The sequence below is a fragment of the Geotrypetes seraphini genome, chromosome 5 (genome assembly GCF_902459505.1).
Source record: "Geotrypetes seraphini chromosome 5, aGeoSer1.1, whole genome shotgun sequence".
NCBI classification, from domain to species: domain Eukaryota; kingdom Metazoa; phylum Chordata; class Amphibia; order Gymnophiona; family Dermophiidae; genus Geotrypetes; species Geotrypetes seraphini.
In genome coordinates this window covers 270,636,263-270,653,824 of record NC_047088.1, presented here as the reverse complement: position 1 = coordinate 270,653,824, position 17,562 = coordinate 270,636,263, and the positions used below count along the sequence as shown (strand labels likewise).

Sequence of the window (17,562 nt, the reverse complement as noted above, 5' to 3'; positions counted from 1 at the left end):
CCATACACAGACACAGACCGTGCAAGTCTGCCCAGTAACTGGCCTAGTTCAATATTTAATATTATTTTCTGATTCTAAATCTTCTGTGTTCATCCCACACTTCTTTGAACTCAGTCACAGTTTTACTCTCCACCACCTCTCTCGGGAGCGCATTCCAGGCATCCACTACCCTCTCCGTAAAGTAGAATTTCCTAACATTGCCCCTGAATCTATCACCCCTCAACCTCAAATTATGTCCTCTGGTTTTACCATTTTCCTTTCTATGGAAAAGATTTTGTTCTACGTTAATACCCTTCAAGTATTTGAACGTCTGAATCATATCTCCCCTGTCTCTCCTTTCCTCTAGGGTATACATATTCAGGGCTTCCAGTCTCTCCTCATACGTCTTCTGGCGAAAGCCTCCTATCATTTTTGTCGCCCTCCTCTGGACCGCCTCAAGTCTTCTTACGTCTTTCGCCAGATACGATCTCCAAAAATGAACACAATACTCCAAGTGGGGCCTCACCAATGACCTGTACAGGGACATCAACACCTTCTTCCTTCTACTGACCACACCTCTCTTTATACAGCCCAGCATCTTTCTGGCAGCAGCCACTGCCTTGTCACACTGTTTTTTCACCTTTAGATCTTCGGACACTATCATCCCAAGGTCCCTCTCCCCGTCCGTGCATATCAGCTTCTCTCCTCCCAGCATATACGGTTCCTTCCTATTATTAATCCCCAAATGCATTACTCTGCATTTCTTTGCATTGAATTTTAGTTGCCAGGCATTAGACCATTCCTCTAACTTTTGCAGATCCTTTTCCATATTTTCCACTCCCTCTTCGGTGTCTACTCGGTTACAAATCTTGGTATCATCTGCCAAAAGGCACACATTTCCTTCTAACCCTTCAGCAATGTCATTCACATACATATTGAACAGGATTGGCCCCAGCACCGAACCCTGAGGGACTCCACTAGTCACCTTTCCTTCCTTCGAGCGACTTCCATTAACCACCACCCTCTGGCATCTGTCCGACAGCCAGTTTCTGACCCAGTTCACCACTTTGGGTCCTAACTTCAGCCCTTCAAGTTTGTTCAAAAGCCTTCTATGAGGAACTGTATCAAAGGCTTTGCTGAAATCCAAGTAAATTACATCTAGCATATGTCTTCGATCCAGCTCTCTGGTCACCCAATCAAAAAATTCAATCAGGTTCGTTTGGCACGATTTACCTTTTGTAAAGCCATGTTGCCTCGGATCCTGTAACCCATTAGATTCAAGGAAGTACACTATCCTTTCTTTCAGCAACACTTCCATTATTTTTCCAATAACTGAAGTGAGGCTCACCGGCCTGTAGTTTCCTGCTTCATCCCTGTGACCACTTTTATGAATAGGGACCACATCCGCTCTCCTCCAATCCCCAGGAATCACTCCCGTCTCCAGAGATTTGTTGAACAAGTCTTTAATAGGACTCGCCAGAACCTCTCTGAGCTCCCTTAGTATCCTGGGATGGATCCCGTCTGGTCCCATCGCTTTGTCCACCTTCAGTTTTTCAAGTTGCTCATAAACACCCTCCTCCGTGAACGGCGCAGAATCTACTCCATTTTCTCGTGTAACTTTGCCAGACAATCTCGGTCCTTCTCCAGGATTTTCTTCTGTGAACACAGAACAGAAGTATTTGTTTAGCACATTTGCTTTCTCCTCATCACTCTCCACATATTTGTTCCCAGCATCTTTTAGCCTAGCAATTCCATTTTTTATCTTCCTCCTTTCACTAATATATCTGAAAAAATTTTTATCTCCCTGTTTTACATTTTTAGCCATTTGTTCTTCCGCCTGTGCCTCCGCCAAACGTATCTCTCTCTTGGCTTCTTTCAGTTTCACCCTGTAGTCCTTTCTGCTCTCCTCTTCTTGGGTTTTTTTATATTTCATGAACGCCAACTCTTTCGCCTTTATTTTCTCAGCCACTAGGTTGGAGAACCATATCGGCTTCCTTTTTCTCTTGTTTTTATTGATTTTCTTCACATAAAGGTCCGTAGCCATTTTTATCGCTCCTTTCAGCTTAGACCACTGTCTTTCCACTTCTCTTATGTCCTCCCATCCTAACAGCTCTTTCTTTAGGTACTTTCCCATTGCATTAAAGTCCGTACATTTGAAATGTAGGACTTTAAGTATCGTGCGGCCGCTCTCCACTTTAGACGTTATATCAAACCAAACCGTTTGATGATCGCTACTACCCAGGTGAGCACCCACTCGAACATTAGAGATACTCTCTCCATTTGTGAGGACCAGATCCAATATCGCTTTTTCCCTTGTGGGTTCCGTCACCATTTGTCTGAGCAGAGCCTCTTGAAAGGCATCCACAATCTCCCTACTTCTTTCCGATTCCGCAGACGGAACATTCCAGTCCGCATCTGGCAGGTTGAAATCTCCCAACAGCAGAACCTCTTCTTTCCTTCCAAACTATTGGATATCCACAATCAGATCCTTATCAATTTGCTGCGATTGAGTCGGAGGTCTATAGACTACACCTACGTAGATAGAAGTTCCATCTTCTCTTTTCAGAGCAATCCATATCACTTCTTCCTCTCCCCAGGTCCCTTGCATTTCGGTCGCTTGGATATTGATCTTTACATAGAGAGCTACTCCTCCACCTTTATGACCATCTCTGTCCTTCCTAAAAAGATTATATCCCGGTATGTTTGCATCCCATCCATGTGATTCACTGAACCATGTCTCTGTGATAGCAACAATATCTAGATCTGCCTCTAACATCAGGGCTTGCAGATCATGAATTTTGTTGCTTAGACTGCGAGCATTTGTGGTCATCGCTTTCCAGCTATTTTCAGCAATAATCTCCTTTTTCGTATGGATTTTTGTGTCGTTTCACTTTCCGTTGCAATACTAAGAAATGAGTTGCTGATATTTCTTATGTTGCAGCCTTTACTACTATCACATCTTTTCTTTTGCCGGGGGTGGTCTCTATAATTGTCCTTCGTACATACACCACCCCCACCTTCTAGTTTAAATGCCTAGAAAAATATTGTCTAAATTTCTCTGCAAGGTTTCTTTTTCCTGCTGTAGTAATATGTAGCCCATCAGTGCAATATAGCTTCTTGTCCTTCCATGTATTTCCCCATCCTGCTATCTACCTGAAGCCTTCTTGATGACACCAGGCTCTGAGCCATCTATTAAAGTCCTCTGTGTTTTTCACTCTTTGCTCTCCCTTTCTATATGCAGGCAGTATTTCAAAAAAAGCTAAAGTCTTTACAAAAGGTTTCACGCCCTCACCAAGCTCCCGAAAAGCTTTCTGTGCTGCAAGTGTGGAGTTGTTGGCCAGGTCATTTGTTCCCAGATGGATAACAACATCAGTGTTAAAATCCTTAGTTTCTTCCTTAATTATAGTCAGTATTTGCCTGGAACTCCTGGTAGCTGAGGATCCTGGAAGACATTTCACTATTTTGGTCTCCTCGCCCTGTGTTCCAAGGTTAATGCCTCTGATGATGGAATCCCCCAACAGTAATAGTTTTCTGTTTTTGGCTTTTTTATTTGTACTTAGGGTGCGCTTGTTCTCTTGAGTTACCTTCATTGGTTCCAGTCCCACCTCCCTTCTGTTTTCTTGAGTATCGCAGTGCACTAGTGGAGCGAAGGAATTCTGTAGAGGTAATATCAGTGAAGGTGGATGTTTCTGTGTTACATGTCGCAGTCTTCCTGAGCCTACTGTGACCCATTTATTCCTGGGCTGTTTTATTCTTTGAGGTAGAGGTGGTAAGTTGGTATGATTTTGTGGAGTGATGGAAGCTGCTTTAATTGTATTCAATTCCTGTTTAAGTTTGCAGAGCTCCTCCTTAATACTGGCAAGTTGAAGACAGATGGGGCAAGCCTTAAGCCTCCAAATAGTATGTCTTTGAATTAAAGCACCACAGTGATTGCATAGAATAAAGGTCATCTTGATTGGTTGTGAAGTGACTTGATTTGAGTAGTCCTGATTATATGGGTCTCTATATATGAATAGTGGTCCCTGGGGTTGGTGGGACTATAAGTCTTACCCTTATTCCTATGAACGGAAAGGGAAAGAGGAAATAAGATTTAACAGAGGAAAGAGAAGGGTTTATTTTTTTGTGCTTTTTTTTTTAAGTAAGAAACAGAGATGAGAAGAGAAATTAAGCAGATATAATGCTGAAAACCAGTGAAAAAAGCAGAATATGAAATGCTGAGTAACTTAGCTTTTAGAAGTTCACAGGGCAGCCTTGTTCACAGCAATGTCCCAAAGATAATGCAATTAACCTTAGAAGTAAAACAGAGCCCCTCCCTTCTCCACCTAATCAGCAGAAAACAATGGCTGAATGCTAGTAAGACAGAAATATAGGCTCTATACCACCTAAAACACAGTATTTTAAACAAAAATGCAGGTTCTATCAGTGCTATCCTAAAACACAGGATTTATAACAGGATTTTCCCTACTTTAGTCACCCTGAGCCACAGGCACCAGGATTTAATTAGAGTTAACAAAGTCTTACCCTTTTTCCTATGAAGAGGAAGAGGAAATAAGATTTAACAGAGGAAAGAGAAGGGTTTATTTTTTGTGCTTTTTTTTTTTAAGTAAGAAACAGGGATGAGAAGAGAAATTAAGCAGATATAATGCTGAAAACCAGTGAAAAGAGCAGAATATGAAATGCTGAGTAACTTAGCTTTTAGAAGTTCACAGGGCAGCCTTGTTCACAGCAATGTCCCAAAGATGGCAGCAGTTGTGTCAGCTCCTGTAGTGGGAGTATTAATAGTAGGAGAGTGTGAGGCACTGAGTAAAACTACATCCTCAGCTCCCTGGGATTGTGTGTTCAAATCCCCCCCATTGCCTCAGGTACATTAGATTGTGAGCCCACCGGGACAAACAGGGAAAAATTCTTGAGTACCTGAATAAATTCATGTAAACCATCGTGAGCTCTCCTGGGTGAACAGTATAGAAAATTGAATAAATAAATTTCTCGGCAACACTGCTGGTTCTGAGGGTCACTTCTCTCTTTGTGCATCTTTCTCCCCTCAGAGCGTCCTGTCACCATTATTAGAAAGTCACAGGATGTTGGTGTGCCAGAGACTGTTGGCGCTAGATTTGAGTGTGAGCTCTCTCGTGCTGCTGCTGAGGTGAAATGGTATAAGGTAATTGCTCATTTGAAGAATCTGGTTTGTGCTGTTGATAACTGTATTTGTCTCCCCAGGTCTTCTGCTCTCTCATGTCTCTGCCTCACTCTCTGTGTATGTCTCTTTCTGTTCCTTTGTCTCTTCCTGTATCTATTACTGTCTCAATTTTTAAAAAGTTCAAACTGTTTATAAAAGGAAGCCTAAACAAAAATGTAAAGACCAGATTAAATAAAGTATAATAATCCAAAGTTTTATAGACTGCCTCCAGCAAAAGCTTGATGAACTTTTATAATTTTATGCAAATAAAATATACATACGTTGCAGCAAAAAAAATATTCAAATTCAGAAAAATGTTTAGAAACCAACTTTGTTTTTATAATTTTTCTAAACTTCCACTAATCATTCTCTAATTATAAAGTGAGGGATGAAGTTTATTGAGGTGAACATAGTGAGACAAACGTGACCTTGATGGAAGGTGTGAGGGTAACAGCTCATGCTGACCCCTACTGGTTGGTATAAGATATAGACATGTAAATGTCTAATGACAAGGTCCCAAAGTTCAGAATTACATTACATTACATTAGTGATTTTTATTCTGCCATTACTCAACTAGATACCATGTTGTCCTCCAGACTTAAATCATCTCTCAGAGATTAAATAAGTCCCTAGCCCCCTCCCTGAGCTGTCGCTAAACCTCTCCTCTGCTGGAGATTACTTGCACGCAAACCAAATTCAGCCCTGCCTCCCAGCCCAAAGGCTTCCCTCAGCCTCACCATGAAGCCACCCCTCTGGCTCCTTCTTCTCCTACTATGCTCTTCTTTCAACACTTCCCTCTGCCTGAAACCTCCCACTCCCATCCCACTCGACTCCCCAAATGCCAGTAATATCTGCCCTGGCCTCAGAATCCCCAAGCTGATGCGCACCAGAAGTCACCTTTTCAAAAAAAAAAAAAAAAAAAAAAAAAACCCCAAAAAGTCAACCATGCGTCCTTAAAGCCTCTGCCCCCTGCTAATCTCCCCATCCATGCCTCTGACTCTGTCACCCCAGTCCCGACACTTTATTGCAATGCCAGATCCGCATGCAACAAGATTCAAATTTTGAAAGACCTTCTTGATGATTTTGACCCTGGATTCTTGTGCATCACAAAATCATGGATTGCTAAAGATGACCTATTTACACAAAACGAACTCTGTTCCCATGGTTACCAAGGCCTCTTCTCACCCAGATCTAACCGAAAAGGAGGCGGCCTGGCACTCCTCTACAAATCTTTCTTTGATGTTCAGCTCCTTGAAAAGGGCAGCCACCCCTCACTAGAATATATGCTAGCCTCAGTCAACGATGAACTCCGCTTTCACCCACTGGGTATCTTGTTACTATACCGGCCACCTACCCCTTGGATCAATTCCTCTGATCTCGTCCTCAAGACCATAACAAATGCCTTCCTTAAATTTCAAAGATTACTGATCAATGGCGATATTAATCTCCACCTTGACGACATCACTAGCAAGGACGCGATTGAATTTAACAACTCCCTCACCTCTCTAGGTTTTCCCCCCCTGCTTCCTCTCCAACCCATGAAAAAGGGCACACACTAGACTTCATCAGTTTCCTCGATCTTACCACTTATAAAACTTCAGCCGATGACGCTCGTTGGGAACACGTCCCTTGGTCAGACCACTTCTTAGGGGCTTTCTGTCTCCCCATTTTCATGTCGCATCTTGGGGCCCCATCCCGTTCCTCCAATTCCATTACCTTCCGCAAAAAAATTACGAGTGATCTGTTCTGGACCAATTTCCTCAATCATTTCTCCTCTGTCCTCAAGCTCGCAGATTCAGAAACCAATTGGCACAACTGGATCGCCCTCTCCGAATCCTACCACTCTCTTGCCCCACTATCCACTAAAACCATCTCCTACCCTCATAAGGCCCCCTGGTACCTTCCATTTCACAGAGAACTGAAGCAGAAATGTTGAGCTTTGGAGCGCAAATGGAAAAAATCTAAATCCCCTACAGATAGACAGACCTGGAGGGTCAATATTAAGCTCTACAATACAATATTAAAAAAAGCTAGGAAGAACTACTACAGAGACAAGATCTCCAGATCCAACAACCAGAATAGTGAATTGTTTAACATATGGCGCTCCTTAACCTCTAAAAACGACTCCACCCTGCTCCCCTCTTCTCCGTCAGCCGATGTTCTAGCAAAATTCTTCTATGAAAAGGTTACTTCTTTAAGATGCTCCTTCCCACCTGTAATCTCCTATAACTCCCTGGTGCCCACCGATTCCATCCCTACCCTACCTATCTCCAACCCCATCCCAGCCAACAGATCCTGGACTGCCTTTGAGCTTGTATCCGAATCGCAGGTCTCTAAACTCTGCCTCAAACTAAAAACTTGCAACTGTACCTTGGACCCATTCCCCTCCTACCTATTTGAGAAAATTCCCACACAGGCCATCGCATCTCTCACCAAACTTATAAACTCTGCCCTTCTATTGGGCCTATTCTCTTCTGAAATGGGACACATTGCTTTGACCCCATTACTGAAAAAATCTGACCTAGACCCCTCCACACCATCCAGCTATCATCCAATAGCAAATATCCCTCTCCTAACCAAGATGCTAGAGTCTATCATATCTTCCCAACTCTCATCCTACTTAGAAAGATTCTCTATTCTCCTTCCTTACCAATATGGATTCAGACCCAATTTCAGCACCGAATCCCTATTGGCCTCACTAATCTCTAAGGTTCAACAACTTCATTCTCGTAATAAGTTCGCTGTTCTTCTACAATTTGACCTTTCTGCAGCTTTTGACATTGTCCATCATGATATTCTAGTTTTCCAACTCTCCGAGATAGGCATCAACTCCACAGTTCTAGACTGGTTCTCAAAATTCTTACATTCCCGTTCTTACACCGTTAACATGAACGGCACCTCATCCTCCCCCTGGAAACCGACATGGGGAGTCCCGCAAGGTTCACCTCTATCTCCTATTCTTTTCAATATCTATATGTCCTCTCTGAAACTCCTCCATCTATCCCCCCTAGAAACATTTTATACTTATGCTGATGACATCCTTGTCCTCCTCGAGACCGACTCGAACCTTACTAACCGCTCAGAGAACATATCCTCATGTATAACGAACCTCCAATCCTGGGCCCTCACTGTACAAATGAAAGTAAACGAGTCCAAAACAAAACTACTTTGGCTTGGTCCAATATTAGACCATTTACCCACCTCCATTCCATTGTCCTCCGGCCCCACATTACAGCTTGAGTTCTCAAGCAAAGTTCTGGGCATCATCATGGACTCTTCACTATCCTTCAATGACCATCTCAACTCCTTGGTAAAATGTTTTTTTAGCCTTCATATGCTGAGGAAAGTGAGATCCTGCTTCCATCAAAAACACTTTGCCGTCCTTGTACAATCCATCATCCTCTCCAGATTAGACTATTGCAACTCTATCTACTTAAGCCTAACTAAGAAAAGCCTCCATAGACTCCAGCAGATTCAGAATGCCGCGGCTAAGCTTATTTTTGCAAAAAGTAAATTTCACCACGTCTCACCACTTCTGTCCAAGCTTCACTGGCTTCCAGTAATCTCCAGAGTCCACTTCAAATGTGCCTGCCTAACTTTCAAGATCCTACACAGCACTCTTCCTCCTGTTATTCCACTATCTTGGAATTCCTCTAATCCTAATTCCACCAGATCCTCTCCAAAATTAAAACTATCCTTCACTTCTATAAAAGGTATATCCCATGCTGGAAAACTAGGGACATCCCTCCCCTTTAGAATCACTGAGCTCTGGAACAACCTTACATCCCCACTCCGAAATTCAAGCTCCCTCCAACTCTTCCGTAAACATCTGAAAACTTTTCTCAAAAATGTAACACTTCCTCCCTCTCTGGCACCCTAAAACCCTCTATATCTTCTTTACACTTAATCCTATAACCCTCCTCTGGAGTTCCTTTCTATCTTAGCCCTGTAAACCATACCGAGCTCTATGATTGCGGAGAAGATGCGGTATACAAACCTAAGGTTTAGTTTAGTTTAGGTTATCTGGACAATTCTAGAAGAGTTACATAGTTGAGCGGGTTACTTTGGGGATTGAAATGCTTCCTGCGAAGTTAGTTTATCTTGATTGATTTCTTGAATAGCAGGATTTTTATTTCTTTTCTGAAAGTTTTGTAGTCTGATGTTGTGAAGTGTTTTGGAAGTACATCAGGTTGAAGTGGGGTCAGAGAAATTTGTCAAAGAGATGAGTTTTTATTGACTTTCTAAACGTTTGGTACGAAAGTGCATTTGAGATGAAGTTGGTTAAAAATGGAGCAAATGTTTAACCAACTTCATCTCAAATGCACTTTCGTACCAAATGTTTAGAAAATTCATCTCTTTGACAAATTTCTCTGACCCCACTTCAACCTGATGTACTTCCAAAACACTTCCAGATAAACCTGACTAAACTTAGCATGCCAATGTAATTTTGAAAGTTCTCTGTAAAGTCTGTATACAGTCTCTTCCCTTGTAAACCGCTTAGAACTGTTTGTGGTATGGTGGTATATAAAAATAAAGTTATTATTATTATCAGTAGATTGGCTAGTTGGTGGTCAAGTTTTGCTGCCTGCGTGGACAGTAAGCCATTGTACATTTTTTTGCATTTAACGCCTCTGATTGGGGGATAAGTGAATGGTGTCTGGGTTCTCCTTAGTCTGGTTATGGCAGGTTGGATAGGGTGGTTGTTCAAGTAGATTGGGCTGTCTCTATTCATTGCTTTAAATAGTAGACAGTAGAATTTGAATTGTATTCTTGCTTGTATTGGGAGCCAGTGTGAGTTGATGTATGCGGCGGTGTTGTGGTCGTATTTCTTCAGCGAATAGATCAGTCTCAGGGCTGTGTTTTGTACTGTTTGTAGTTGTTTTATCATGACTGTGGGGCAGGAGAGATAGAGGATGTTGCAGTAGTCTAGAAGTCCTAGGACTATGGATTGGACCACGAGCTGGAATTGTTTTCTGTCAAAGAATTTTCGGATTTGCCTTAAGTTTCGCATGACCACCAATGATTTCTGTATTGTTTTGTTGATTTGTGGTTGCATGGTACAGCATCTGTCTGTCATCACTCCCAGAAGTCTTAGGGTGGGTTGAATAGGGTATGTGATTGAGTTTATTACTAAGTTTGTTATGGTTGGGGTTTTATGTTTTTTCAAGAAGTATAAATTTTGTTTTGTCTGGGTTCAGTTTTAGTTTGTGATCTTTCATCCATGTTGCCACTGTATCTAGTGTTCTATTTAGTTTGTCTGTCATGGAGTGTGTTGGTTGATCAAAAGGGAGGAGGATGGTGATGTCGTCTGCATAGCTATAAGAAGTTAATCCTAATTTGTCTAGGCAGGTGCCGATGGATGCAATGTAGAAATTGAAGAGTGTTGGGGATAAAGGCGACCCTTGGAGTACGCAGCAGGGTTTGGATCATGGTTCTAATTTTACTTGTTTGTCTCTTCTATTATTCCCTGATAAGCAGGTTTATCAGGTTTCAGGTTTATTTAAAAATTGATAATATCGCCTATAAACCTTCTAAGCGATGTGCATAATAAAAACATAGTCATTATATTACAGCTTAAAATCTAGACAGAATCAGACAAGAAGCCACAAGGACCCACACATAACAAACAGAAAAGAGTTTATTTACAAAGATAAAGTCTACAACAAAAATGGAAACAGTAGTAAGACTAGACATTGGAAGGTCCCCTGAATGAATGAAAAAAATTATAAAAGTGATATGGAATCCCAGCACACAGGCCCAGATTCTGAAAGTGGCGCCATAATCAGCAGGCGCTGGTCATATGCCACTCTGATTACAGCACTGGAGTTTTGCAGTCCTACATTTCCAGTGCCTACTTTTAATGCAGAATTATGCTTAGTAGCCGGTGCCAAACGTCAACCCCGCCCATAACCACACCAAGTTTTGTATGCACCTCGTGGCGCCTACTTTATTTCTTATAATTGGATTTCAACAATGCAGTCAATTAAAATAATTAACGTAGGAAGGTGCCAGTAGGCACTGGACCAGCACCTAACAGTGCCGGATTTAGAATCTGGGCCTCACTCCCTAAGGCAAAAACTACCTGAGAGCCCAGAGTATTCACAAACTGTAGAATGAAAGATATAAGAACATAGGAATTTGCCACTGCTGGGTCAGACCAGTGGTCCATTGTGCCCAGCAGTCCGCTCCCGTGGTGGCCCCCAGGTCAAAGACCAGTGCCCTGAGACCAGCCCTACCTGAATACGTTCCAGTTCAACAGGAACCCGTCCAACTTTGTCTTAAATCCCTGGAGGGTGTTTTCCCCTATAACAGCCTCTAGAAGAGCGTTCCAGTTTTCCACCACTCTGGGTGAAGAAGAACTTCCTTATGTTTGTACGGAATCTATTCCCTTTTAACTTTAGAAAGTGCCCTAGCGTTCTCTCTACCTTGGAGAGGGTGAACAACCTGTCTTTATCTACTAAGTCTATTCCCTTCATTTTCATGAATGTTTCGATCATGTCCCCTCTCAGTCTTCTCTTTTCAAGGGAGAAGAGGCCCAGTTTCTCTAATCTCTCACTGTACGGCAACTCCTCCAGCCCCTTAACCATTTTAGTCGCTCTTCTCTTGACCCTTTCGAGAAATACTGTGTCCTTCTTCATGTATGGCAACCAGTGCAGTGTATTCCAGATGAGGGCGTACCATGGCCCAGTACAGAGGCATGATAACCTTCTCCAATCGGTTCGTGATCCCCTTCTTAATCATTCCCAGCATTCTGTTCACCCTTTTTGCTGCCGCCGCACTTTGTGCGGACGGCTTCATCGACTTGTCGACTAATACTCTCAAGTCTCTTTCCTGGGGGGGGGGGTCTAGAACCTCAGTCTGTTGTTTATCAGGTTGTCTACTTAGGCAGCTGGCATGGCAGATAATGAGGAGCTTCTGTTGATGTTCTTGGTCCTGTTCCCCTGTGCCTTTTACAGAAGCATCTTTTATACAAATCTTTATCAGAACTTTCCTTTTATTAATTAATTTTATAAATTTAATTGTATATCCCTGAGCTTTGGCTATGCCACAGTTTGGCGATATATCAAATTTGGAATAAAGATAAATCAAGATATTGTACAGCCATTATGGACTTTAACAGCGAATTGAATCAATTAATTGGTTGTCAGAACATAATTTGGTACTTAATATTGAAAAAGCATTGGCAATGTGGATCTGTTGAACTCATAATATATTGTTGAGAGCTTTTCCAGAAATCCAGGGCGCATGGCTACAACTATTTTCCCATATGGCTGTTTCAATCTTCAAATCAGTCATATTGTAAAATTAAGTTTACATCAACTGTGCATGGGGATCACATGATGCCATGCTCAGGAGAGGATAGTGATCTGTGACTCTCCTGCCGCCCTTCGAAAATCCTTAACTTTTCTTCAACTTTAGGATGCCCATAATAGATCCACTGCCTTAGAATCTCTTTAGCGCTCCTGGTGTGTGTTTTGGGAGAATTTAGAGAAGCCGGATGACTTCAAAAAGAGCGAAGAAAGACCAAGAGCGTATACAGGGGTCCAAGGACAAGTTGGCAGTGGCCGCTAGTCCCACGAGCTCGATGATCAGCTCAGTGTGGGTCGACAAAATCACTTTGGAGGTGACAGTGGCCCTAAAAACTGTCCTAGTAAAACAGCTGCTCCTGATTGATACCAAGTTGGCACAACTCCAGGGCCAGGATCTGGTCACTCGAGAAACTAAAGAACAGGAACCGACTCTAGAGACTCATTGAAAAGGTCAGTAAGCGGAGCTACCAGAACTTCCCTAAGTTCCTTCAGCACCCTTGGATGTACACCATCCGGCCCCATCACTTTGTCTACCTTTATTTTAGCTAGCTCCTCACAAACACTACCCTCTGAAAATCGATCGGTGTCTAATACCCTTCCATCCCTATTCATGTTTGACTTCTGCGGTCCTGCTCCCAGTGCTTCAGCCATGAACACAGAACAGTAATATTTGTTAAGCAATTTGGCCTTTTCTTTATCAATTTCTACATATTCCTCCCCTTCACCTTTGAGTCTCACAATGCCACTTTTGCACTTCTTCCTATCACTAATATATCTAAAAAATGTCTTGTCTCTCCCCGTTTTACTGTGTTAGCTAATTTTTCTTCCATTTGCTTCTTTGTTTTCCTGACTACACAACCAGCCTCTCTTAACTTTTCCAGATATTTTTGACTGTCTTCCTCTTTCTGCAATCTTTTGTAGTTTATGAGAACCAAAGTGGCCTTCTTTTCCTCTTACTTTTACTTACTTGCCTCACAAAAAGGTTTGTCGCCCTTACAATCGCTCCTTTCTGTTTTGCCCACTGCATTTCCACTCTTTCCAGACATTCCCTTCCAGATAATAATTCCTTGATGTAAACCCCCATCCGAACAAAGTTAGTTTTTTTTTTAAAGTCTAGAACCTTTGCTTTTGAATGAGCCCTCTCTATATCTATCGTAATATTAAACAGTACCATGCAGTGATCACTGGATGCCAGATGATCACCCATTATAACATCAGAAACACTTTCCCTGTTTGCAAGCACTAAGTCCAGTATGACCCCCATTCCGTGTAGGTTCCATTACCAACTGCTGGAACAGTTCTCCTTGTAGAGAATCCAGAATCTCCCTACTTCTAGAAGACCCTGCAATAGGGATACCCCAATCAACATCCGGCATGTTAAAATCACCTATTAGTAAGACTTCCCCTTTTTTAGATATACTGTATTCTGAATGTCTACTATTAATTCTCTGTCCACTTCTTCCATCTGTAAAGGAGGCCTGTATATCAACCAATGCAAATATATTCACCATTACCCCCTCTTTCCAAATTCTTCCTTGCCCTGCAGATCCTGCAATTGTGAGGCTTTAATATGATCTTTAACATATAACGCTACTCCCCCTCCTTTTCTTCCTAACCTGTCTTTCCTGAACAGAATATAGCCTGGTATAACTACATCCCAGAATAGAAGGTAGGTGTGCACAGCTCTGTTCATGATTTCTGGAACTGACGGGTTCAATTAGTGACCTCTGACACCTGCTCTCCCCCCTCCCCCCCCCAATCCTGTAATAGCACCTTTTACACTTCCTCAGTAATGCAACTGCAGGTGACAGATAACTCTATGGCATGGTCACTTTTATAACATGAAAAAGACAAAATGCCAATCTCATTTACTTTTAACAGATGAATTGCTTTCTTGTTCAGGTGTTCAGACATTGGCCTTCAAAATTTTTAAGAAAATAATGTAGTAATTGCCTGATTTTACAGGTTGGGACAAAAATCTAGTTACATTAACAGATAATTGAATTCAGTAGACACAGAAGCATGTAATAATCTTCTCTTCTCTTATGCCTTAGGATGGAAAGGAAATAGAACCCGGTCCAAACTGCCGTATCTACTCCATGGGACGTCGTCGCATTGTGCAGCTCAGTCACTGCAGATTGGAAGATGCTGGAACCTATACGTGTGATGCTGGAGACTGTGCAGTGTCTTCCACACTACAGGTCTATGGTAGGGTCATAGAGGAAGAGAGGCTTTGTGAGATTGTATTTTGAACTGTAGAATATCAAACTATAAACTACTACTAGATGGTGAAGTTCTGAAATTAATACCAGATATGTTAGGTAGATATCATCTCTGGGCACCAACATTCAATATTGATATTTGACTGGACTGAAGATAGCCACCAGGACCAATGTGGATCCTGACCAATAATCAACTGACTATCAGCCTGGACCTCCATAAGCTTAGGCTGTACATCCCCCAATGTACAGTAGAGATGTGTATGAGACATAACCAGATCCCTAACCCCACCCCGCCCCCCAATTTTCTATATTGTTCTCTCAGGGGAGCTCAGAATGGTTTACATGAATTTATTTATGTACTCAAGCATTTTTCTCTGTCTATCCCAGTGGAGGGGATTAAGTGACTTGCCCAGGGTCACAAGGAGCAGTGTGGGTTTAAACCCATAAGCTCAGAGTGCTGAGGCTGTAGCTTTAATCACTGCACCACACTCTCCCCTCACCACCCCTAAATTTCTTTCCCATTCCCAATCCACATTTAAAAGATCATATAAATTCAAGCAAAACATAAAATGCATCCTATAACTTGTTAAAATTACCAAGAAACAATGGGCATAACAGTTAAATAGCAAGAAAACCATTATTAACATGGACAGTAAGAAAACAATCATTTCAAACTACAGTATGCAAAAATAACTCCTCATTATTATTTTGGAACCATATTGCAGCAATGGTAACATAGTAAATGACGGCAGATAAAGCCTAGAATGGTTCATCCAATCTGCCCAACCTTACACTCTCTATAAATTAATGATTTAATTTAAATGGTCCTTTTTCTTAGATATTTCTGGGTCAGAAACCCAGAGCTCTGCCAAGTACTGTGCTTAGGTTCTATCTACTGGAGTCTCCATCCAAGCGCATTCCAGCCCATCTAAACCATCCCAGCCGTCGAAGCCCTCCGCAGCCCATCCTCAATTGAGTAGCCATATACAGAACACAGACCGTACAAGTCTGCCCAGTATTGGCCTTATTTCTTCAATATATACCATTAGTTTCTGATTCAAGATCCTCTGTGTTCATCCCACTCTAGTTTGAACTCTGTCACCATTTTCCTCTCTACCACCTCCCTCAGGAGTGCATTCTACACATCAATCACCTCTCCGTAAAGAAGAATTTCCTAACATTACTCTTGAGTCTACCACCCCTCAATCTCAAATTATGCCCTCTGGTTTTACCATTTTCCTTTCTCTGGAAAAGACTTTGTTCTATGTTAATACCCTGACTCTCCTCGCCTCTAGAGTATACATAGTCAGTTCTTTTAGTCTCTCCTCATACATCTTTTGGTGCAAACCTCCAACCATTTTTGTTGCCTATCTCTGGACCGCTTCAAGTCTTCTTATGTCCTTTGCCAGATACGGTCTCCAAAACTGAATACAGAAGTGGGGCCTCAGCAATGACCTATACAGGGGCATCAACACCTTCTTTCTTCTACTGGTTACGCTTCTCTTTATACAATCTAGCATCCTTCAGTCACCGCCTTGTCACACTGTTTCTTTGCCTTCAGATCTTCAAACACTATTACCCCGTGGTGAACTGGGACTGGTGCTATTTATTTTACTTATAAATGATCCATAACTTGGAACTTCGAGTAAGGTGATTAAATTTGCAGATGACACTTAACTGTTCAAAGTTGTTAAAATGCATGAAGACTGAAAAATTTCAGGTAGATTTTAGGAAATTGGAAGACTGGGCATGCAAATAGCAGATGAAGTTTAATGCAGACAAATGCAAAGTGATTCATATTGGGAAGAATAATCCAAATCATAGTTACTAGATGCTAGGATCCATCTTAGGGGTCAGTGCCCACAGAAAAAGATCTGTCAGTGTAGACCAGTGGTCTCAAACTCGCAGCCCAGGGGCCACATGCAGCCTGCCAGGTACTATTTTGAGGCCCTCGGTATGTTTATCATAATCACAAAAGTAAAACTAAAACAGTTTCTTGATCATATGTCTCTTTAGCTATAAATTACAATATTATTATTAAGACTTAGCCAAAAGGAAAGATTTATAAACTATAAAGAGTTTTACCTCATTTCTTTAATAAGACATTAACTTTTTTTTTTTCCTGAGGCCCTTCAAGTACCTACAAATCCAAAATGTGGCCCTACAAAGGGTTGGAGTTGGAGACCACTGGCATAGACAATACACTGAAACCTTCCACCCAATGTGCAGCGGTGGCCAAAAAAGCAAACAAGATACTAGAAATTATTAGAAAAGGGATGGTAAAAAATACTAAGAATGCCTCTGTATCTAATTGAATCTGAGACTTGTGAATTGCACTATGCCCAAAAAGGTTCAAGGCAACTTACAGTGCAAGTTATGGAGATACAGTTTAGTACAGTGCAAGAATTAGAGAGTTGCGCGGGGACAGAAATCCCACCCGTCCCCGCCAAAATCCCACCCGTTCCCTTGAGGAATCCCACCCGTCCCCACCCGTCCCCGCGAGGAATCCCTCCGTCCCCACGAGGAATCCCCTCCGTCCCCACCCGTCCCCGTGAGGAATCCCCTCCGTTCCCGCCCGTCCCTATAAACTTCAGAAATAGTTATTTCATTTAATTATGCTACTGAATTAAAGGCTCTTGTAGAAACCCATTTACAAATAAGCAAAGAGACTTTATTAATTTAGAAATATTAATTGAAGAATACATACTTTGTAAACGGGTTTCTACCAGAGCCTCTAATGCAAATATAAAATATAAATACTCAGCTGATAAGAACCCCCAAGCTGTCAGCTGAGGACTTCCTTTGCAGTTGGCCGGGGGTCCCTTTTGCCAAGCTTGGCAGGCAGCAGTAGCGTCCCTGAGTCACAGATGCTGGC

At 42.0% G+C, this 17,562-nt stretch overlaps 1 protein-coding gene across 2 annotated transcripts in view; it reads left to right on the top strand.

Moving 5' to 3' along the window:
• Window positions 1-17,562, top strand: part of OBSL1 (obscurin like cytoskeletal adaptor 1) — a 234,381-nt gene that overhangs the window by 195,509 nt on the left and 21,310 nt on the right. For both annotated transcript variants that reach the window (XM_033947138.1, XM_033947137.1), the window contains 2 exons: window positions 5,025-5,137; window positions 14,520-14,673. In XM_033947138.1, the coding sequence (XP_033803029.1) occupies window positions 5,025-5,137; window positions 14,520-14,673 (267 nt within the window). The remainder of the gene's footprint in view (window positions 1-5,024; window positions 5,138-14,519; window positions 14,674-17,562) is intronic.